Raw genomic sequence first — 23,062 nt, 5'->3', positions numbered from 1 at the left:
CCCATTTCTGACTCCTCTCTCATCCTCCTCATCCAATCCTCCCTCTGCAACATCTCACATCCATCCCCTTCTCTCACAGCTGCTACACTAGTTCTTGCCCTCTTCATTTCTCAGGTGGATTTGCCTCTTTCCAGCCATCCTCCAGACTGGGGCCGACAAATCGATTTTTGTAAAAACAGGTCTGTGTGCTGTAGTGGCTCCTTCCTCACACTAGGGTCCAGTATTTCATCTTCATCCCATCCTTTGAAAATATATTTTTATGTAAGTTTTTAAAAGTATGCAATTATGAATTAGCACAAGAACACAGCAATACAGTTTTTTGGGTTTTTTTGGTGAGGCAGTTGGGGTTAAGTGACTTGCCCAGGGCCACACAGCTAGTAAGTGTCTGAGGCCAATACAGTTTTTCATTCTTATCCAGGTATCTTTTTAAAATTAAAATTTTTCATTTTATTAAGCATTTTTCCTCCTCTCCCATATATTCAGGCAAAACAAATGCCTATATTGCAATTTATAAATAAATGAGTATACAGATACTGGGAAGGGATTTAGTATTTCTTTAGCACCCACTATTCGGCAGGAACTCTACAAATATCTCCTGTGAGATTGATGCTGTTTGAGGAAATAGGCAGAAGGAAGTTAAATGACCTGCCCAGAGTTAATAGAGCTAAATGATTGAGGCTGGATTTAAATTCAGGTCTTCCTGACTCCAGGCCCAGCACTCTGCACTATACCACCTATCTGCCTAACTAGCCTGTTTTGTTTTTTTTTAACTGATGGGCTACTCAGTCAAAAAATCTGGGACCACAAAAAAGTTGAGAATTGCCTAAGAAACACAGCAAAACTGGTCAAGTTGACTTGCATTTATTAAATGCCAAGCACAGTTCAGAAGTGATGGGAATAGGAATGGACAGTCCCTGCCCTCAAAGGAGCTTACACTGGAATAGGGGAAGAAACAAGGTAGATGGAGAGGAAGTTGGAAGTCCTATGAAGATGAGGGAAGAAGGAAGATAATGATTGTCAGGGCCTCAAGAACTTCTGGGAGGCACCACCCAATTAGAGAAGCCACAGGGGTAGAGGATACTTCCAGTGTGAGAAGCCCCGGGGTGAAAAGGTTTCTATGGCATGGTAGGGAGTGGTGTAGAGAGGAGTTAGTACAGCCTCTTCTCCGGCCTAGGGCAGGTCGGCCCGGGCCTCGATGGCTGTACTGTGCAGCCCAGGGATGGGTCTATACAACTGATCTAGCCCCTAGAAATTAAGCTGGAGTCCTAAAGGCTCCACTCTGCCTCTAGGGTCATTCCGGCAGCAGGAGGGAAGCGTGGCTGCAAGAAGATAATGTTGCTGTTCAATCTTAGCGTCACACATTCAGGCTGGGAGATGTATCTTGTCGATTTTTCTGTGCCTTTTGCCCTAGGCAGGTGTCTTTTCCGCCCTACCCTTGTTACACACTGGGTAACCGCTATCAGCCTCAGTTTCCTCAACTGTAAAATGGGGTAGTTAATAGCACCTATCACCGATGAAATGAGATAATATTGGAAAAGTGCTTAGCACACAGCCTGGCACAGATGTTCGTCCCTAAGCTTCAGGGTCATCTAACCCCGGGCTCCTACAAGGCCCAGCCCTCTTTCGCCAGCCCCTCCCCGCCCCTGCGGCCCCCAGATTCCTGGAGGCGTCGCTGTCCCTTTAAGGCAGCGCAGGCAGAGTCTTGGAAATCAACGTCACTTCCTCGCGGAAGCGCTTATTCGCCCATGGGTCCGGTCCGCACCCCTTCGCCTGCTGTGCTGGGGGCCGTGGAGGCCGCAGCCATGGGGTTGGGAGAGGGGTCCCTGGCTCCCAGAGTCGGTTGTCTCCCGCCCTCTGGACTTGGGGTCCGGCTCCTGCAGCTGCCTCGGGGTGGTGCCGACTCTCGTGTCGGTCGGGCCGCTGGTTCCAAGCGAGACCTGGAAGGTGAGGGAGGCGGGGCGGGCCACGCTGCTGGTGAGCATCAGGCCGCTGGCGGGCGCTTGCGTTGCCCGAACTGGGAGGAAGGTGGGGGTGGGGGTGGGGGTGGGGGTGGTATCCGAGCTGCCTCTGAGCTCGGAGCCGCTGAAAGGCGCATGCGGTGCCTGAGCTGAGGTGTTGCGTAATGTGAGCTACCTTTCCGCGGGGTGTAGGGGGCGGCGGGCGGTGCTGGAGGGCGCATGCGCTGCCCAGACTGAGGTGGAGGGGGGTAAGAAGAGCTGCTGTTGGGGGGCGCATTCGCTGCCCGAGCTGAGGTCGGGGTAGTACGAGCTGCCTTGGCTCAAGCAGCCACTTTTGGGGGGGGGGCGCATGCGCTGCCCGAGCTGAAGTAGGCCTTGGGCGGGTAGTATGGATGGGCCGCCGGGTAGGCGCAGGCGCTCCTCGTAGTGGGCGGGGCAACTCTGCAGACAGGTGATTCCTTCACTCACCTCTCCCACGCCCTCTGCACTTGCCTTTCCAGGCTGGTCGGAAGCTCTGTCGGCAGCTGTGACCGCGCTCCGCGCAGGCGGGCTGGTCGCCGTCCCCACGGACACACTGTACGGCGTGGCCTGCTCGGCCTGCTGCTCCGCGGCCCTCGGGGCGGTGTACAGTCTCAAGGGCCGCTGCCAGACCAAGCCGCTGGCCGTGTGCCTGGGCCGCGTGGCGGACATCTACAGGTGAGTCCGGGACTCCTCCCCACACCTGCTAGCCCCGGAGCTGCCCCGGGGAACCTTTAGGAGGAATCTGGAGGTCCATTTGCCCGGTTTAAATCCAGCCTCGGGCCAGACCCTTGGCAAATCATTTAACCTGCTTAATTCAGTTTCTTCAATAGCACCTGCCTCCCGGGGTGGTTGTTAAGATGAAATGGGATCTTTGTAAAGCACTTTTCAAATCTGAAATCTATGTAAATGGTAGCTTATTGTTATCGTTATTATTCTGTGAACATAAACTGACAGCTGCCAAGAGCCTGTCAGATTTTTTGCAGCTGGGGATCTGTGCATGTAAAAAGGCTTGGGAAGTGAGAATTCCCTTCATTTCATCAAACCTTTATTGTAGCGTATCCCTTCTATACTGTATGTTGAACAATAAGATAGTTTCTGTCCTCGAAAGACTTATAGTCTGACACCTCAAAAATATCTTAATTCTGGATAGAGTATGATTGGCTTATGAGATTATCGAAGACAAATTTTAGAAAAGGGTTTCGTGAAAACTTGATACTGCAAAGATTTAATTTTTTCCACTTTAACTTCTTCCCTTGCTCCAGCTTTATTGATATTTTTTTTTTTAGGCAATGGGGGTTAAGTGACTTGCCCAGGGTGACACAGCTAGTAAGTGTCAAGTGTCTGAGGCCGGATTTGAACTCAGGTCCTCCTGAATCCAGGGCCAGTGCTTTAACCACTGTGCCATCTAGCTGCCCCAAGCTTTATTGATATTGATAGGGATTAGCATGTGATTTCACTGGTAGAGGGCACTTCTTCTGAGGAAACTTTTTTACTATTACAGGTTGGCACCTTTTCTGAACTTATAGTCTTAGAGAGTGGCCTTGAGCCCTGAGAAGGCAAGTAACTTGTCCAGATTCACAGCCATTATGTAGCAGAGCCTGGTCTGGAACCCAAGTTGTCCTGCCTTTTGGGGCTGGCTCTGTATCCTTCACATGGCTGGATATCAGACATCCCTGACACATTTAATTTCTGCAAAAACTTCTTTTGTTGTCGTTGTTGTTTGGAGGGGCAATGAGGGTTAAGTGACTTGCCCAGGGTCACACAGCTAGTGTCAAGTGTGAGAAAATAATGGGTTTGGGGGGTCTCACAGGCCCCCCCATTGGGAGCCTTGCCTGATCTGTTTAAAAACTCATTAAAGTTAGAGACACAGTAGAGATTAAAACCACACCTACCTGAAAGCCTTTTCCCTCTGAGGGTTGGCCCTCTGGACTCTGACCTCAGCCTGTACTGCTCATTTTAATATGGACCACCCTTAAGTCCAGTGAACCTATTGTAAGGGGCTAAAATTCTAGCTAGTCTGTCTAAAATATCTAATGAGTGGTTGCCAATAAATTATAAGATTTAGCAAGAATTAGACTTTTAAGCATTTATTAAGGAGAATAAGAATTTGGTGAAGAGAGAGAAAGAGACCTAGATTCAGCTATCTTATCTCAGGAAGCCTGCATTTCTGTTCCACTCCCCAATGGAGTCCTGAGGAAAGAGAATGAGAGAGCCAACCTCGCCCCTTCTTCTTCCCACAAGCCTCCTGTGAAACTGGGAACATCCCATCCACATGCACACACAGCTCCAAGCTAATTGGCTGGTAGCTTTGATAGACAGTACCCATGAGCAAACATCACTTCCTGATGCCAAAGAAAAGCTTCATGACTTGCCCTCAGACACCTTCTCCTCATGGTGGAGCTTTCTTACAGTAACTCTCCAGCAGGTTTTGTCACTCCAATCATTACACTATAGATTTGAATCATGCTAGCCAATTAACTTTGAGCAGTAAGGGCTGCCTCTTGACCAGATCACAGGGCACTTATGATCTCTCACAAACTCTCTTGGCCTGAGGCACTGGTGGAGGCAGCCACTGGCCCCCTTGCTCTCTCTAACCTAGGTGATGTAGGACTTCTGAATTTTTAGAGCCATGTGATTTCTCTTTACTAACATCTAATATGCTTTAATAAATGCTTAGTGCCAAAGACTGGTGCTATAGCCTCTAATTTATAGATAGCAATATATTAGAAACCCCAGCTAAGTTCCCTAAAACCTAGAATAGAGACAGGCACCCCCATATATTTTCAAACGACACACAAGTGTCTGAGGTCAGATTTGAACTCAGTTCCTCCTGAATCCAGGGCCCATGCTTTATCTACTGTGCCACCTAGCTTGCCCCCACAAAAACTTTGTATGAAATTAAAATGGATAGTTTTATGAGTGAATGATTAAAGCATTAATTAAGAGTTTACTGTGTGCAAAGCACAGTGATAAGTGCTAGACATACTGTTTGTCCTTCATTCTAGAAAAGGACCATGACAGATGTCATGACTTGAATTGGATTTATGAGACAAGGTCACCAACCTCACTCTCTCTTCCAGAACCATCTGGGTCCGGTGGCAAGATAGATATCTGGATGATTGGAGAGAGCTCCAGATGTTTGAGGCAGTTGGAGTTAAGTGACTTGCCGTGGATGTACAAACAGAAAATTAAAACAGCCCCTGCTCTCAATGAGCTCACAATCTAATAGTGCATGATATATCCTTCCATTCTCTTTTTTTAATGACAAAATTTTTATGTTAAGGTTGAGTATGTATTTGGAGCTTATTGTGGTATTAGACCATGATATACTAAAATAAAGTGCATTATCAAACAATTGCAAAATACACAATGCCAGCCTTCAGTATGTTTAGCATTAACTCAGGTTTGGCCCCCAGAAAAAATACTTTTTGAAGGAAATGAGGATTTTAGCTATACTTTGAAGGAGAGCTAGGTTTTCAGCAGTTGGAAATGAGGTAGAGAGGGTGTTCCAAACATAAACAGTGGCATGAATAAAAGTACAGAGCTGGCAGGGAGGGTAGGCCCACGTGTGGCACCAGGCTATAATGGGTGTGAAGTGACGGGCTGAGGGCTGGAGTACAGGGCAGCCCAGAACCTAAAGGTTGGGGGCCAGGGAGGGGTGTTGTTAGGAAGAGAGGCAGGGTTTAGGTAGCCACTGTTAGCCCTCATGTGCTTTAAGGATGTGTGGTGGTAATCATGGGCAGACCTGCAGTGACTACTCCTCAGACACTGAACTTGCCTTTTTTTCTTACCCAGGTATTGCCGGGTGAGGGTCCCCCGAGAGCTACTGGAGGACCTGCTGCCTGGTCCTGTGACCCTGGTAATGGAACGCTCAGGAGAGCTCAACAAGGACCTGAACCCTTTCACCCCAGTGAGTCACAAAACTGAAAAGTGTAATCTGTGGAAAGGACTCAAGTCATGTCATTCAAACCAGTTCTATACTTACCCCATTTTACAGATAGGGAAACTGAGGACCACAGATTAAGTGGCTTACAGTGAATTTGTAGCAGAGCTGGGACTAGAACACTGTGACACCTGGGCTTATGCTCTTTTCACTGCTCTCTGCTGCTCAATTTCTTTAATGGCTCGGAATCTGACAGTTGCTTTCAATAGGTTCTTTGGCTTTTCCCAGCTTCAAGTTTCCTGACTGAAGCGTTTGTCTTTGCCATTTAGCTTGTAGGTATTCGGATACCTGATCACGCCTTCATGAGAGAGTTGGCTCAGACTTTCTCAGGACCCCTGGCCCTCACCAGTGCCAACATTAGCTCACAGCCAAGTTCATTGAATGTTAAGGTAAGTTCTGTCACTGTGTTCCTTCCTCCCCCCAACCACAGTCCCATAACCATCCATGATTTCACCAGAGGCTGCAAATGTATTAGAGCCTCCAGAGAGCCCTGAACCAAGATGATTAAGTCCTCTTCCCCTGGCTCTGTGACTACAGGAAAAGTCACTGCACCTCCTTTTTGATTAGAACCATAGATCTAGAACTGGAAGGGATTTTAGTGAGGCAATTGGGGTTAAGTGACTTGCCCAGGGTCACACAGCTAGTAAGTGTCAAGTGTCTGAGGCCGGATTTGAACTCGGGTACTCCTGACTCCAGGGCCAGTGCTCTATCCACTGCACCACCTAGCTGCCCCTGGAAGGGATTTTAGAGCAAAGCTTCTTAAACTGTCGGTCATGACTCCATATGGGGTCATGTAATTGAATGTAGGGGTCATGAAAAATTTGGCTACAGTAAAAGGTTATGTATACTTATTTTATATTCCTAGATGCCCTGGGGTAAAAATGTATTGGGCAAAAGGGAGTCACAAGTAGAAAAGGTTTGCGAAGTCCTGCTTTAGTGGGTACCTAGTCCAGTCCTCCAGTTTTATAGCTGAAAAAACAGGTCTAGGGAGATTGATTGAGTTCTCCAAGGTCACAAGGCCTGTGACTCCAAGTTCATCTTTCTTTCCACTTTACCTTGAAGCTTCTGTGTATTCCATGTTGAGTGGGAAAGAAGCCCTGCCCTGTCTTATCTATCCTACAGGGCAAAGCCACATTAATACATGTGTGGATGACTGACTCCTTCCTCTCCCACACTCCCTCCAACCCCCCCCAGACTAAATTTAAGAGAAAAACTTTGAGAGGCCCTAGCCTGAAAACTAAATAAAGTGACACCTCTGATAGCTTATGCAAACTTCTGTATCCAAAACTCACTCCCTCCCTCTGCAGAGGAGGGAAATATGCTTAAACATCTGTCCTCTGAAGAAATATTGGTCATTCCATTTAATCTTTGTTCTGAAGTTTTTTAATGTTAATTTTCATCTACATTATTGTGGACATTGTGTATTCTCCTGACTTGGCTTTCTTCACTCTGCTTCACCTCTACAAGTCTTCTCATTTTGTGTTTCTCATATTCATCTTTTTTTTTTTTCGGGGCAGTGAGGATTAAGTGACTTGCTCAGGGTCACACAGCTAGTAAGTGTCAAGTGTCTGATGTCAGATTTGAACTCAGGTCCTCCTGAATCCAGGGCCGGTGCTCTATCCACTGCACCACCTAGCTGCCTCTATTCATCATTTCTTATGGCATGATAACATACCTTAAATTCACATCCAAAATTTGTTTAGCTATTCCATAGTAGCAGGATACAGTACCAAATAGTTTCAAAGATTATTGTTAATGTTGCAAGGCTACTTCGGAATGTGCTTATCTGAGCTATGAGACTATTTTTTCTACTGGTTTGATGGAAAGAGACACAATTACATTCAGTGTTTGTTTTAGAAGTTTCTAAAGGTGGCCTCGTTCTTGCATTGGAATAGCTGCTTCACATTTGGGAAAGTGGTATAAGTACTTCTCTTTCCTCTGCAGGTTTGAGATTTGGTCATCGTCCTGTGTCCCCTTCATTCACACTCCTCCCTCCCCCCCCCCCCCCGTAATTTCCCTTAAGGTTCCTCCTGATGAATTTTGTCCAGTTCTATAAAGTAAATTCTTAACAATTAAAATAAAATATTTGCAAAAGGAGGGTTACTTTGCTCTAACGCAGCAAGAATAAGCTACAAGGATGTGATAGCACTTCATTTCTAGAAGGCAGTCCCTCTCATTTTTTGTCTGGTCATTAAGTCATCAGATTATGACGTTTCTTCTCGGCACCCACAGATCTGAAAGGTGTACAGACTATATAAGGCTGGTACTTTTTATATAATTAAATACAATAATTTAATAGAGCACTGAATCTGTAAATTAATTTAGGCTGAATACTCATTTATATTATGTTGTAATTTTCATTCCTCTTGTAATATCACTCTGTGATACCCTTTGGGGCATTTGCACTCATTAGTGGCTAAGCTTTCTCCTCTTCACTCCACAGCCTCTCCCCCATTCCCATCTTCTACCACCCCACCCACCCCCCATACTCACACTCACTTCAGAAATGGGGAAAGAGGAGAGCAGGACTCACTGGAATGATTCTAGTTCTATCCCAATTTGGATTGCTGCTATGGAGGACTTGGACCATTTTAGCAAGATACTATTGCATGATAGTAAGCATCTGTGCATAACAGCTTCAGGATATGGCCTAAACACCTGGAAATCTCCCTCTGTAGCACAGAGTAGGAGTAAACAAACTTTTTAAGGGTTTGGAGCATTAGAGTTTTGCTCTGTGCTATTAGAAGATGTTTGCAACACAGTATCATTGTAGAGAACATTGGTGAGTGTTCACCCTAACCTCATTTGTGCTCTCTTTAGGAGTTCCAGGATCTCTGGCCTCAGTTGTCCTTAGTCATTGATGGGGGACCAATCGGAGATGCAAAAAGTCCTGAATGTCGACTTGGATCCACTGTGGTAGACTTGTCGGTGCCTGGAAAGTACAGAATTATTCGACCAGGCTGGTAGGTTTGTTCTCTATGGGACAAGAAGGCCTTTTCTCTCCCTTTGCCTTGGCAGGGTGGGTGGAAAAGGGGTGGGTTTTTTCCCCTCCCCCAGTGGTAAATGGAGAAGGTGAAACTTATGACTCAACAAGTTCTGGTCTTGTAAGAGCCTGCAGGTATAAAACAGACTTTGTCCATTGTTGCTTCCTCTAGTGCATTGACACAGACTTCAGCCATTCTCCAGAAGAAGTACGGCTTGGTCCCCTCAGAAGAGCCATGTTCATGAAAAGGGAGGAGGAGATTACAAGGACAAGCTTGGCACTATGTGTCTGTTATTTAGTGTGACCTTGTTTAATGAGGTCATTGGGCCACTTCTATGGACTTCACCTCTTCAGGTCTTGGAGATTACAAGGGAACCTTGGACTGTATTTATCTGAATTTATATAGACTGATTCTTTCCATTGTTTTGATGGAAAAAGAGACATGATTACATTCAGTGTTTGTTTTATAAGTTCCTGAGGATAGTCTTGTTCTGACGTTGGAATGAGTGGTTTGCTTTTAAAGAAATGGTCTAAGCACTTGCTTCTCTTTCCTCCAAAGGTTTGAGATCTGGAGAGCAGGGGCTTGTCACTGTTAACATTAGTACCAAATGACCAAAGTCCTGGGGGTGGGGGAGGTGGGGGGCACGGTTTTCTACTAGGGTTGGAACTAGAAGAAAATAAAAAATTGGTTATTACTTCTTGGGACAGTGCCTGTTTCCAGATGACATAATGTTTATAAAATGCTTAAGAACAAGTGCCTGGCTCACTGTAGGCACTATATGAATGTTTGTTCTCTTCCTTTCCCCCTCTTCCTCTTATCTGCAGGGATCAGTGGTACTATAAATGTCAAGGAATCCCATAGCAAGATAAGATGTGGAGTAAAACCTTACTTGTTTGACTAATAATCAGAAATCATCTGAAATGTGACCAATATAAAGTTAGACTTTTTAAAAATCAGGGTAGTTGTCAGCCTCCACTGAAGTCTCGGTGTAACTGTGCTCTTGGGGCTCCTGAAGTCATTTTCATCAGAGAGGAGTCTGGGAATGTCAGTCTGGAAAGACTTGGAATATGGGCTTGGTGAATGATTGTGTCTTTGGCTTTTGCGGTATAGCCTAACCATTATGTTCAGCCACCTTTTATGAAGCACTCACTGTATGGCAGGCACTGCTATGTACTGGAAATTATGGGAAGACCAAAAAAAAAAATCTTCCCTGGAGGAATCTGCATTGGGAGGTTTGCAATGTGAATGGAGCTAAACAAAAAGTACAATCAAAGTAATTTCAAGAGGGAAGGAACACTAACTAATGTGGGGGTTTTGATTGTGATGGGCCTAGTGCAGGAAGTGCCATCTGAACCAGCCTTAATTGAAGAAGGGAGGACACTATCTGAACCAGCCTTAATTGAAGAAGGGAGGACACTCCCCCCCCCCCCCATGGGGGTTAAGTGACTTGACCAGGGTCACACAGCTATTAAGTGTCAAGTTTCTGAGGCCAGATTTGAACTCAGGTACTCTTGAATCCAGGGCCAGTACTTTATCCACTGTGCCACCTAGCTGCACCCCCCCCAAGAAGGAAGCACTTTTAAGAGGTTGAGTTGAGAGTGGAGTTCGTTTCAAGTATGAGGAAAAGCCCTTGCAAAAAAGACATAGGCAGGACACCGTTGTGGACTGGGAACAGAAGTGAAGGAGAATGATATAAAATGAGACTTGGAACTAGGTTGTAGTGGGTTGTTTTGGGGGGTTTTTTGGTTTTGGTTTTGTTTTTTTTTTAGTGAGGCAATTGGGATTAAGTGACTTGCCCAGGGTCACACAGCTAGTAAGTGTTAAGTGTCTGAGGCCGGATTTGAACTCAGGTCCTCCTGACTCCAGGGCTGGTGTTCTATCCACTGCGCCACCTAGCTGCCCCCGTAGTGGGTTTTAAAGGCTAACCGATGGGCCCATATTTGATCATAGAGACAAGAGGAGGCCACAAAAGATTTGTTAAGTAGGGGGGTGATTGGGTGAGATCTGTTTTAGGAATATCAGTTTGGGAACTGTGTGGAGGATGGATGGAGGTGAAGGTTGGGAGACCGGTAGCAGGAACACTGATTATAAGGCTATTGTAATATTCCAGATGAGTTAGCAGGAGGGTCTGAACTAAGGCAAATAGAAACAAAGGACTGAATGAGCTCAGTGTTGTGGAGTCAGGATTGACAAGACTGACCAGTTGATTGGATAGGAGGATTGAAAACGAGGAAAGAAATTACAGTGACTGAGGCTGGAAAAATTCTGGCATTTAAAGCCCTACCTAACCTGCCTGCTTCTTATTTTTTCAGTATTCATATACCTTATTCTTTCCACATACTCTGCAGTTCAGTGACAACTGGCCTCCTTTTTGTTCCTCAACCACAGCACTCTGTCTCTGGACTTGGGAATTTTCACTGTCTGTTCTCCTGTGCCTGGAATTCATTCCCTCTTCAGCCCTGCCTCTGGGCTTCTTTCAAGGCTCTGCTGAAACCCCACCCTGTACAAGAAGCCTTTCCTAGTCCCCTTTAACCCTACCTAGTGCCTTCTGAGAGTACCTCCAAGTTGTCCTGTATATCCTGTTTGTGCATGTCACCACCATTATACTGAATTCCTTAAGAACATGGTCTGGTTTTTCCCCATCTGTATCACCATCAGCACAGTGTCTGGCACCTAAGTCCTTAATAAAGGCTTGTTGATTAACTTGATGTTGTCGTCATGGCCACAGTAGTGTTGCTTGCAGGAAGGATGGGTTTGGGGGTGGAATGAGTTGACATTAATCATGTTGCATTTGAGATGCCAGTGGCATCTGACGGTAAAAGTATTAAGAAGGAAGTTGGTAATCTATAGTTCAGGAGAGATCAGGACTAAATAGTTTGATTTGGGAATTTCATCTGGTGATGAGGGGTTGATAAGGGCCATGGAAGAATTTTCTTTTTAGAGTGAGAAGAGGCTGTTGGAATGTTTTAGGTGGTAAGAGGAGCTATTGATAAGAAAGATTGATGAAAGCAAGAGGAAGCCTGAGGGGACAAGCTCCTGGAGAAGATGCAGGGAAGGGTGGGATGAAGAGGGGAAGAAAGGCCATTTCCTAGAGTCTTGAGAACAGCACAAAAGGAGAAGTTCGGTTGGTTATTTTCCAGATGTGAAATAGAGGGGAGCTTATGACAAACGGCCTGGCTGGATGTGAGGATGCAGAAACAATTGCCACTGGAGAGGACAAGAGCAAAACGGGAAAAGATCATTGCCACATGATTTGTCATAGAGGACTAGGATCTTTTGACCACAGCAACTTTACCTCTCCCTGGGCATAAATGCCACGGGCATATTGATGATGATTGGAATCCTGAAGTATCTTCAATTGGATGCCAATTGAGCTCTACTAGATTGCAGTAAAAAGAAGGGTGGACTTTGTTCAGGGATGCCTGAATTCCTTTGGCGTGTAATCCTTACGTAACCTTGGGCAAGTAACTTCCTCATTTAGTGAACCTCAGTTTCCTTATGAGTAAGACGGAAACACTAGTTTATCTAAAGTACTTCCTTCGGAGTTATGAGATTCAAACAAGGTAATGAATGCAAAACGTTTATATATCTTGAAGAGCTACACAAATGTCAGCTATTATAATACCTCTCAATAAGACCCAACCAAGGGTTGCTGGGTAGGCCTCTTGGCACCGACTTTAATGAAGATCCTCCTAGATAATGCAATGGTTTACTTGTAACTTATAGGAATATTGCCTATTCTTCCATCCTCCTCCCTTGTGTCCCCCTACCTAAAGGGGGGTAAGGTAGAGGGGTGCAGAGTGTGTCACAAAGCAAATGTTTTTGAAACATTACTAGTTGAAATGCTTCAGCCCAACTTGTCTCCAGATAGTCAGAATGAGTTATATAAAAAGGCTTAAGGAATAAGCATTTATATAGTACCTACTGTATGCGAGGTGCTGTTAGGAGGTTTCTATAAATATCTCAATTGTTCCTTACAACCACCCTTTGAGGTAGGTGTTTTTATTATCCCTATCTTAAAGATGAAGAAAGGCACACCCTAAGTTTCTGTGGCTGGATTTGAGCTTGTCTTCTGACTCCAGCCTCAGTGCTCTCTCCAGTGCCACCAGCTGCCGAGCAGGTGGAAATAGGAAGATCTGGGTCTTAGTTCTGGCTCTGCCAGCACTAACTTCCTCTTACCTTGATCTTGTGCATTCTCCTTTCTGGACATGTTTTCCCACCTGCAAAGTGCAGCTAAACCAGCTAGATCACTGAGGATCCTTTTAACTTTGACCATGAATGAATAGGGTTTTATTCTAGGTGAAAGGAACATTTAGGACTAGAAAAGAGAGCACTTGACATTTATTTAGTTAATACAAATCACAGTAGCACTGAAAAGTGGCTCTACTGGGTGGGGTTCATTACTTTTTGCAAAGAGGGATGTGTGAAGTGGAGTCACCCAAGAGAACCATTACTACTGTCTCTCAGTACTGTCCCGACAACTTGTAGGACTCTGCAAGCCAGGTGACTCCCCTGAAGAACAGGTTTTTGTGTTGTTACCGAAGAGGAGGAGTTCTGAGTCATTAGACGACTCATTCAGGGCACAGGAAGCAAGACAGGATTCCCTCTAATCCACCTCCAGGCTCAGCAAACTTCAGGAACGGACAGCCCCCAGTTTTGCCCCTGCCTTTACAGAAAACCCTTTGCCCAGATTCCTTCTCTAACGGATTTCTGGCCATCAGTCATACTCTATGGAGAAGCTGGGAGGAGGCCGACAATGATTTCTATGTCCGTCCTCTGGGAGAGTGGGGCATGGCATGGGAAGGGGGTGGGACTTGAGAAGGGGGTCCGGTACATGCTGAGCCCCAACCCTGCCCTGGGAGCAGAGCTGTTTGGGAAATGTCACAAATGTTCCCCCGTTCTATGCTGACCTTGTGTAGCCACGCTCAAGTCTAGAAAGGCTTTTGGAGTGTCACTGAGTGTCCTAATGCTGGGCCACTGACTCAGATACCTGTAAGACTGTCTTTCCTCCCCTCCACTGTGAACTGCTACTCAATGGATTGGTCTTTGCTGCAGACAATCCACCACGCTATCCCAACCTCAGGGGCTTGATTCTTTCATTCTCCACATCTGACCTAGTAACAAAAGGCAACACCCAGGAGCACCTGCGCTCCTAGCTTAGAGATGAAGGTGTCTGTGGCCTCATTCAGTTGTGCCACAGTCGGACTCCTTTCCAAACATCCTTCATTCCCCTCACTTGAGTCTGCTGATCCAGTCACATCAACCATTGTTCCTTCTCTTTAATGAAATGCTCAGCCCATCGCCGAGTCAGCTGCAGGTACAAGTTAGGCTGGTGGGGCAGGTAGTCCAGGTAGAGCCTCGTGAGGGTCTTCTTGGGGATGGCCTTCTCAATCTGGGTCCCTTCATGCCACTCATTAAAGGAAGTGATGGAGACAATCTCTGGCCTCACTGTGAGGGCTGCCTGCAGGGCTGTCTCGTAGTACTTGCCATTGACCCGGTTCCGGGTATTGTGGTTGTTCCAGGGCCTGATGCTAGTGTCAATATAGCCTGGTCCCACGCTCGGAATGAACATCAGATTGTTGGCATCACAGAAAGTCTTGACTGCCTTCCAGTTCTGATGGGAGGAGCCAAAGGAGAATCCATTGGAGGCAAAGTATGTATACATGCCATCAAAGCCAGCAGACAAGATGTCACGCTTGTGCCCCTCTTCCACCAGTAGGGCGATGAACACCCCGTCATAGGGAGTGTTTCTGATTGAGTGGGATCCCGAGGGGGTGAGGAGGTGGGCCCAAGCCTCAGGTGGGGTAAGGTATGAGTCATAGATGTAGAAGAGTGGCAGGCTCCTGCCCATGCTGTTTTTGTAGCGATAAAATGCCCCATGGGATCCGTACCTGAAGGGTGGGAAGCAACACAGAAGACCCTGTTAGGAGCACATGTAACCACAACGTAGCACCTGGATGTGGCATCATGGCTGGGACAATTCTAGAATAGAAGTTCTTCACCTGGCATCTGTAGCCTTAAAGTTCTTTTAGAACCTTTTTTAATATTTCAAAATGAATTTTTATATTTCAATATGATTGGTTTCTTTTGTAATCTCATGCATTTTATGTATTTAAAAACATAACTCTGAAAAGGGATCCATAGGGTTTATAAGAATGCCTGAGGGGTCCAGGACCCAAAACAAGGTGAAGAAGCACAGTTCTATAATCAATCTGATTGGCTCTTGCATGTAAACCCTCTTAGCAGTCAACTGAGAACGTGGCAAAGCCCAGGGCTCTAGCCTCATCCCTTTGATGTTAGAACATTTGTGCTTCTCACATCCCAAATCCTCATGCTCGGATACCCCCACCCCCACCCCAGCATAAATAATTGTCATGGATGAGATTCTTTGCTCAGACCCAAGGATGTCCCCATGCTGGACCCAGCACATCCAAAGCCTTACGTATCAATGATGTACTTGACATTGTCATGAAGCGTCCGGTCATCCCTACCCTTGTAGGGCTGTATGTGAAAAGCCACCTGCCATAGACAAAAATGAGTCACGGGCTGTGAATATGCACCCATTCCCTACCTTTCTCCCAATTTGGAATGAGCAGCACAGAGCAAGGCTCTGTTACTTCCCTCCCCACTTCAGGAATAAAGCTATACCTTACTAAAGTGCTTGGGCCTAATGCGTCAAAGCTACAGTGACCACTTGTTGAAGCAGAAAAGGCAAAGATGACAAAGCTATGGGGTAACAAAAAAAGCACTGGCTTTGGAGTCAGACCTGGGTTCAAAATCCAACTAGCCTATCTTTTATAACTGTGGGCAAATCACTTAAGCCCTCAGGGCCAGCTCTGAAATTTAGGTGCAGGGAGTGGTTGATGGCTGAGATAATTCCAGCCCTAAAACCTATAGTTTTATAACCTCAGTTCAAGTCCCATCTCTATCACTTACTGTCTGTGTGATCCTATGAAATTCACTTAACCTCTCTGAGCTTTGCACATAGTAGACATTTAATAGAGGTAGCTAGATGGTGCTGTGGATAGAGTGCTAGACTTAGAGACAGGAAAAACGGTATTCAAGTCCAGTCATACGGATACTATCTGCATGATCCTGGGCAATTAAGCCACAAGCTCTATGTGCCGCAGTTTCCTCATATATAAAATGAGAAGAATAATAGCACCTATCTCTGAGAGTTGCGAGGATAAAATGATATTTGTAAAGTGCATGTTTAAAGTGTTATATAGGGGCAGCTAGGTGGCGCAGTGGATAGAGCACTGGCCCTGAATTCAGGAGGACCTGAGTTCAAATGTGGCCTCAGACACTTGACACTAGCTGTGTGACCCTGGGCAAGTCACTTAACCCTCATTGCCCTGCCAAAAAAAAAAAAAAAAAGGATTTGCAAAGTATTATATATACCCTAGCTATTAATAAACATCTTGAATAGAAGTTTCCTCATCTGTTAAATGGTGGTGATAATACTTGTACAGGGCTGTTACCACCCCTGCTAGTGCCTTCCTTCTGAAATTACCTCCCATTTACCCTGTATGTATCTAATATATAAGTAATTGAATGCTGTCATCCTCATAAGAATGTGAGCTTTAGGGCAGGGACTAGGTTTTGCTTTTCCTTGTATCCCCAATGCTTAGTGCAGTGTTTGGCTCATGATAAACCCTTAATAAATATTTGTTGACTCATGGGTTTATCTTAAGGAAATCTCTCTTTAAAGTACTACATAAATGTAGTTTACTATTTTAAAAATGATGAGCAGGATGTTATCAGAAAAAACTTGAAACAGCTGATACAAAGTGAAATGTACTGTATACAAAATAACAGCAATATTGTAAGATGATCTGCTGTGAAGGACTTGGCTATTTTCAGCAATGCAATGATCCAAGACAACTCTGAAAGATTTATAAATAATGCAATCCATCTACAGAGAAAGAACTGATGGTATATGAATACAGATTGAAGCATAACTTTTTTTGTTAGTTCCTTTATCTGAAGTTTTGTTTTTGTCTGTTTTCCTTCACAACCTGGCTAATATGGAAATGTTTTGCATGACTACTCATGCATAACTTATATTGAATTTTTATATTTCAATATGATTGGTTTCTTTTGTAATCTCATGCATTTTATGTTCTTGGGGAGGAGAGAGGGAGGAAGAGAATTTGGAACACAGTTTTTTTAAAAGATTGTCAAAATTTGTTTTTAGCTGTAATTTGGGAAAATTAAAATTCTAAAGAAAAAACAATAATAACAAAAATATTTGTTGACTGACATAGAATCACTTAATAAATATCTTCATCCCCATCTGTTCAATAGGGGTGATAATCCCTGTACTAGTTGCCACAAGGGGCTGTTGTGAGGATCACATGATATTACAAATGTAAAGTGTTTTGCAAAACAAAAAGCATTATATAAATGTTCATTAAATCTAACCAACATTTATAAGTGCTTGTTGTATGTAAGCACTGTGATAGGCACAGGGGATAGAAAAAAAAAGTAGTACTTGCAAGCATGGGGCATCCATTCTATCAGCAACTTACAAAATGTAAACAGGTAAGAAAAATACAAGGTCATTTGAGAAGAAAAACGTACCAATTAGAAGTTCAGGAAAAGCTTCATATAGGAACCTTAGTTTAGTTTTGGGGAAAGGAAGTCACTATTATTTACAAACTTTACAGAGTCTTTAAGAACACCTAGTTCAACTCCTTCCATTTTACAGATGAACTAATTGCTTCTGGGACCCCAGTACACCAGAGTATTTTTCATTCTCTTTGGTTGGCTGTTACTGAACATGTGGAAAAGGGGAAGCCCCCAAAAATAATCATGCCCTAACAACCAAAGGAGCTCCATATCTCACCCACATCACAAGGCTAGAAAGTGCTCTTCTGGGATGGGCAAAGGAGGGCTTGGAGCAAGGAAAGGGGCTTCTCCATCTCCTTCCCCATCACCTAGATTTACTCACCTTGATGCTATACTGATGTGCAGTATCAAGAATAGCAGGTACTAGATCATCTGAGGGTTCCCCATTGTCATCAGCCATGCCTGGTGGGTACCAGGACAGGACCAGGACCCCTGTGACACAAAATAGTAAAAACAGCTCACATTTAGACAGCATTTTCCAATATTATGAGTGCAAAATTTTTATTCTCATTTTATGGATGAGAAACATAAACCTCAGAGAGGGCAAGTGATTTGTCTAGGATTATACAGCGAATAAGCATAAGATTCAAGTCCTGAACCAAAACTTGACTTCTAGGACAAGGATGCTTTCTTGCACTACTTATATAGATATAATTTCTAATTAGAATGTCCATAACTTCAGAGGAACGCTTCTGAGAAAACCAAATGAGGCCAACGCTGTTATAATTCTTTTCCTTTAGGAGAATTAAATAAAACAATATTCTAACAATCTAAAAGATGGTGTAGCCCTGGAGCTGTCCAGACGTTGTGGTGCTGAAACCTCTCTTGTGGGGGAAATTAGAGCTGTCCCTCAGGTGAGCAGAAATCTAAGTCAATTCTAGCACACAGAAGATCATCTAGGAGTAAACAAGAAAATGAGATAAACCTCATGTTTAAGATTCCAAACTTTTTTTTTCCTTTAAGAGAAAGCTTTACTTTTTCTGTTAGCTTTTGGTGAAAAAAAGCAAGAGAAATTCTGATGAACTAATAGCCTCCCCAAACCTAGCCTTGTAGCCAAAGCAGGATTTGGAGGAACCAGAAGTCATCAGAGAATTACCTCCTAGTGTCTTCGACACAAGAATTTCCCTTCTCCCCAAGGGGAATTTTTTAAGGACCCCCAAAATATACAAGTTTGCCAATGCCACTGGGAGCAGGCCAGGAATCATTCTCAGCTTCCAGACAGAGAGTTATGTTCTTTCTCAAATGGCCATTGTGTGGCTATACTAGAGAGCGGCAAAGGAGGTCATTCAGTGCTGCAGGACTCCTGGGGCCCTCCATTCCCCTGCCTTTGTGAACACCCACACCATTTGAGGGAGCTCAATGAAGCCTCCATCTAGTTATCAAGCCAGCTGCAACTGTTTAAATGAGCCTGCAGCCCCTTCTCACCTCCACTTGCCTTTGATCTCAGGTAGAAAATGAAGACTCCATTAGTGTGGCCTCTTGAGTTTGGATTTACTCTCTTCCCCAACCCAATCTGCGCTGCCAATCAGGGTTCCAACCAAAGGTTTGGAAGACCCCTCTCCCTAACTTACATTTTTATTCTTAATAAATTGAGAACAAAAAACAAACAAAAAGCTTGGGGTAGCTAGATGGCGCAGTGGATAGAGCACTGGCCCTGGACTCAGGAGTACCTGAGTTCAAATCCGGCCTCAGACACTTAACAGTTACTAGTTGTGTGACCCTGGGCAAGTCACTTAACCCCAACTGCCTCACTAAAAAAAAAAATTTTTTTAAATAAATAAATTGAGAACAATTTGTTCCCCCCCCCCCTCCCCCGAAATGGACAGTTCCTGACTAGGACCTTGCGCTGCCTCTCCTATGTCCCTGGCTCGGAGATCAATGTCTCGGATCAGGAAGGGAGGGCATAGCTGCATGTTTAGGTGTATGTGGAGGGGGTGGGGGTAGTGGCTTACTTGGCAGAGTGATGTAGTGGAAAGCACTGAATTTTGTCGGGAGAACTTGCTGAATCATGACTCTGTTACTTACGACTTGCATGACCTTGAGCAAATCATTTGATTTTTCTAGACCTCAGTTTCCTCATCTGTGAAATAAGGGTTTAGGGAGTTTGAGGGGATAGTGGCTTAGGTGGTGACAGGAAATTACCTGGGGAAGGGAAAACCTTAGCTGGGGCCCATAGAAAGGTTCTTTGTGTATTTTCGTGGGGGGCGGGGACGGGAAGGACCGTGCTTGGGACCCAGGAGGCCTTGGGGAAGGAGGTCCTTACCGATGGCAGCAGCTTTGAGCTGGTTCATATGCTCCCGCAAGACCTCGGGATCCCTGGAGCTGTAGGGTCCCAGCTCAGGGTAGAAGCTGGAGCCCAGATCATCCGGGGGGCTATGGCGGCCCTTGGGGTAGCTGGCAGACACTTTAGGGTCCCAGTGCGGCACCATAACGTGGTCCCAGTGCACATAGCGGCCCTCCCGGCCCCGTGGACTGCCATACCACGAATAGTAGAAGACGTGCAGGTCTGAGTAGACAGGAGGGCCAGCTCCTGGGGCAGGAACAGGAGCCGGGGCAGGGCTCGGCCCCGCAGCTGTGCGCGGCGGCGCAGGGGGAGGCGGCTGCGGAGCACGGGCGGCCTCCGCCTCTGCTGCTGGAGGCCCGGCGGGCACGGGGGCACGGCGCTCAAATGGGCCCAGCTCCAGTCCCGGGGCGAGCTCTGGGAGCCCATCGGGCGCCTTCAAAGTGCGCAGTCCCATTAGGGTGCCAAAGGCGAAGAGCAGAACCAGGAAGAGCGCGATGCAAGCGCGGCGCCGCCGCCGGGCCATGGCCGGCTGCAGGCCTCCCTCGGGCTCAGCCCTGCTACTAGCCTACCCCCCGGCTGCGCTCGGGGGCCTTCCCTGCTTAGCCATGGCCCCACGGGCCTCCTGGCCCCGGCAGTGACCGCAGCCGCCCTCACCTAACTTCTACTCACTTGCGGCCTGCGTCCCACAGAGACGACTTCTCGATCCCAACCTTATTTAAAAGAAAAAAAAAAAGATAACACGAACGACTCCTCCCGAACCCTCCCTGCAGTGCAGGCGGGCCCCGCACACAGAGAATGCAGTCGGCTTGAACCATGTTGCCCATTGCTTTGGGGGTGGGATTGGGGGAGGTGGCGAGACCTAATACCGAAAGAGGTCAAAGAGAAATACTACCGCCAACCCTACAGGACTCTGCGGACCGAGAATCCGAGAATAAAGTCGCATTTTATTTATTCTATGAGACTGTTTCTTTAGATTCAACATGATAGAGGAAAACACAAGCTGGAAGGCTATGAAGGTTCCCCCTCTCCTCTGCGCCCTGGTGCCGCATGGAAAGGCCCGAGCTGCGACTTTAGGGATGCAATCTTCCAGATTCCTAATATCCCGGCCCTATGCTCTGCTCCTTGGCATCACTCAAGTCCTGGAGACCCGAGGAAGCCCACAGCTCCGCCCTCAGGGAGCCAGTACCAGGCTGTTATTAGCATCGTTTAGTGCGTCCCCAAACCAGCTTTTGGGAATCAGATACTGGGAATCCAACGCCAAACCATGTGTTCCTCAGAGTTCCGGCATGTTGGCCCCTCCATTTATTCCTAGGATGGGTCCCCTACCGGACCGCATCTAACACTTACTTGCCTCCCTTTGCCCCCTTCAACGACCTTCTTCACTATCACTTCTTCACACAACCCCGTCCCACGGGTGAACTCCTGGGCCCCTCCCTGCCACGCCAAACCCCTTTACTGCCTCTGCGGAGGAACCAATCGGACGCAGGACACCTCATTTATCCTCTTTACGTATCTACTGACTTTTACACACACACGAGCACACACACAGAACTCTATCCAAAACCCGTAACCCGGGGACCTATTAAAGTCATTATTAATACTTTTTTTTTCAGTCGACGAAGAGGTCGGACCTACGATTTCATTAGTGTAGGGAACTTCCTATTTCAATGCAGATAGGCACTGAGCAGAACTCTGGGCTTCCTGTCTGGAGTTCAACTCCCATGCTCTTTATTCACCACATCACCCCTGTGAGGTAGGTTATTGAGTGTCTGAGCATCTGCATTTTACAGATTAAGGAAATTACTTGACCAAGGAAGAACGGGGTAATAAGTGTCAGAGCTAGGTTTCACACACATACTCTAGGTTTGGGATTGGATAATTCGGATTCAAATTCTGCCTTTGATACTTATTACCCGTGGGACCTTGGGCAAGCAGTTTAATTTCCCTGGACCTCAGCTTTCTCAACTGTAAAATTAGGTAGTTGGATTTTTGTTGTTGTTGTTTAGCCATGTCCAACTCTGTGACCCCAATTTAGGTTTTCTTGGCAATCATACTGGAGTATGCCATGTCCTTCTCCAGCTCATTTTGCAGATAAAGACACTGAGGCAAACAGAGTTAAGTGACTTGCCTGGGTTTACACAGCTAGTAAGTGTCTGAAGCTGGATTTGAACTCACGAGTCTTCCTGACCCCAGGCCCACCATTCCATCCACTGCCATGTAGCTCCTCTCTAACAAGCTATAGAGGATATTATAGCCATGGAGCTGTCGAGAGGTGGTGGTGCTGAAATTCCAGCTTTGGGGAGAACAGAGCTTCTGATGACAGGACATACAAGTCAGAGTCTGAGGATCTCTTACGCTCTTTTCACTGCAACATGATAAATGTGTGGGTAAGAGGGACAGTTGCCCTAGAAGCCCTAGGTTTGCATGGTTTCCAAACTCCTGTTGACAATTCAGTGGTTTAGATGTTCCTTCCTCATATGGGCACCAAACCCTTTTCAGGCTTTTCATCTTAGCTGGGAGAGTCACATCCATAACTTGAAAGATTATAAAAAACAATTTTAAAGCAGAATAAAAAATTAATGCATTTCAGGAATGGTGCATAGTTTGTGGAAATGTGTGGAAGCAGAAGATGGAATATCATATTTAAGAATAGCTGGCTTTGTCTGACTGTAGAATTTCCCTGAGAGCAGCTCAATACTCACTTAAAATACTTATCCCAATGTACTGATAGACTAACTCAATGAACACTTGTACAACTAGATAAGATACATTCTTCATAATCTTGTTTTTTCCTATGGGGATTGTTAGGCCAGCCTCACTTTGTAAAGACTTTTCTGATCCCTTCCCTTCTCCTAGGTGTTTTTTTGGTCTTCTCTTCCTCATCAAATTTCTTTAAAATAATAATCATAACATTCATACGACACCTACTATGTGCTAGGCACATAACTTTACAAATATTATCTTATTTTTCCCCACAGCAAACTGGAGAGCTAAGTGCCACTATCATCATCTCCATTTAACAGAACAGGAAACTGAGGCAAACAGAGGTAAAGTCCAATCCTATAAAATTTATTAAGTGCCTACTATGAGCCATGCCTTTTGTTAAGCACTGGGAATACAATTAATAAAAAGAAAGTCCCTGCCCTCAAGGAGCTTAAAAACTAAGTCAGGGAGACAAGACACAAAAGGAGGCATGAAGGGGGAGGAAGAACAGGGGATATCTAGTGTGGGGGTAGGCTGT

At 45.6% G+C, this 23,062-nt stretch overlaps 2 protein-coding genes across 5 annotated transcripts; one reads left to right on the top strand and one right to left on the bottom strand.

Moving 5' to 3' along the window:
• The first annotated feature begins 1,733 nt into the window (after positions 1-1,733).
• Positions 1,734-11,614, top strand: YRDC (yrdC N6-threonylcarbamoyltransferase domain containing). Of its 4 annotated transcripts, none has more exons than XM_043992863.1 (6): positions 1,734-1,944; positions 2,459-2,654; positions 5,775-5,889; positions 6,192-6,311; positions 8,743-8,885; positions 11,295-11,614. In XM_043992863.1, the coding sequence occupies exons 1-6, from the start codon at positions 1,746-1,748 to the stop codon at positions 11,395-11,397; spliced, it is 876 nt and encodes a 291-aa protein (XP_043848798.1). In that variant the 5' UTR covers positions 1,734-1,745; the 3' UTR covers positions 11,398-11,614. The 4 variants fall into 4 exon arrangements, with proteins under 4 accessions (XP_043848798.1, XP_043848799.1, XP_043848796.1 ...); XM_043992864.1 differs by having other exon boundaries at positions 9,078-11,614; XM_043992861.1 differs by having other exon boundaries at positions 1,734-1,974.
• A 1,608-nt stretch (positions 11,615-13,222) lies between these two features.
• On the bottom strand, positions 13,223-21,279 carry MANEAL (mannosidase endo-alpha like). The gene is made up of 5 exons (XM_043992860.1): positions 21,169-21,279; positions 19,801-20,531; positions 17,860-17,969; positions 15,349-15,425; positions 13,223-14,797 (listed from the first exon to the last, which is right to left on the bottom strand). The coding sequence occupies exons 2-5, from the start codon at positions 20,342-20,344 to the stop codon at positions 14,161-14,163; spliced, it is 1,368 nt and encodes a 455-aa protein (XP_043848795.1). The 5' UTR covers positions 20,345-20,531; positions 21,169-21,279; the 3' UTR covers positions 13,223-14,160.
• Between the last annotated feature and the right edge of the window lie 1,783 nt (positions 21,280-23,062).

Source organism: Dromiciops gliroides, chromosome 3 (genome assembly GCF_019393635.1).
Source record: "Dromiciops gliroides isolate mDroGli1 chromosome 3, mDroGli1.pri, whole genome shotgun sequence".
Lineage (NCBI taxonomy): Eukaryota > Metazoa > Chordata > Mammalia > Microbiotheria > Microbiotheriidae > Dromiciops > Dromiciops gliroides.
This window is presented reverse-complemented; position numbering and strand designations above follow the sequence as displayed.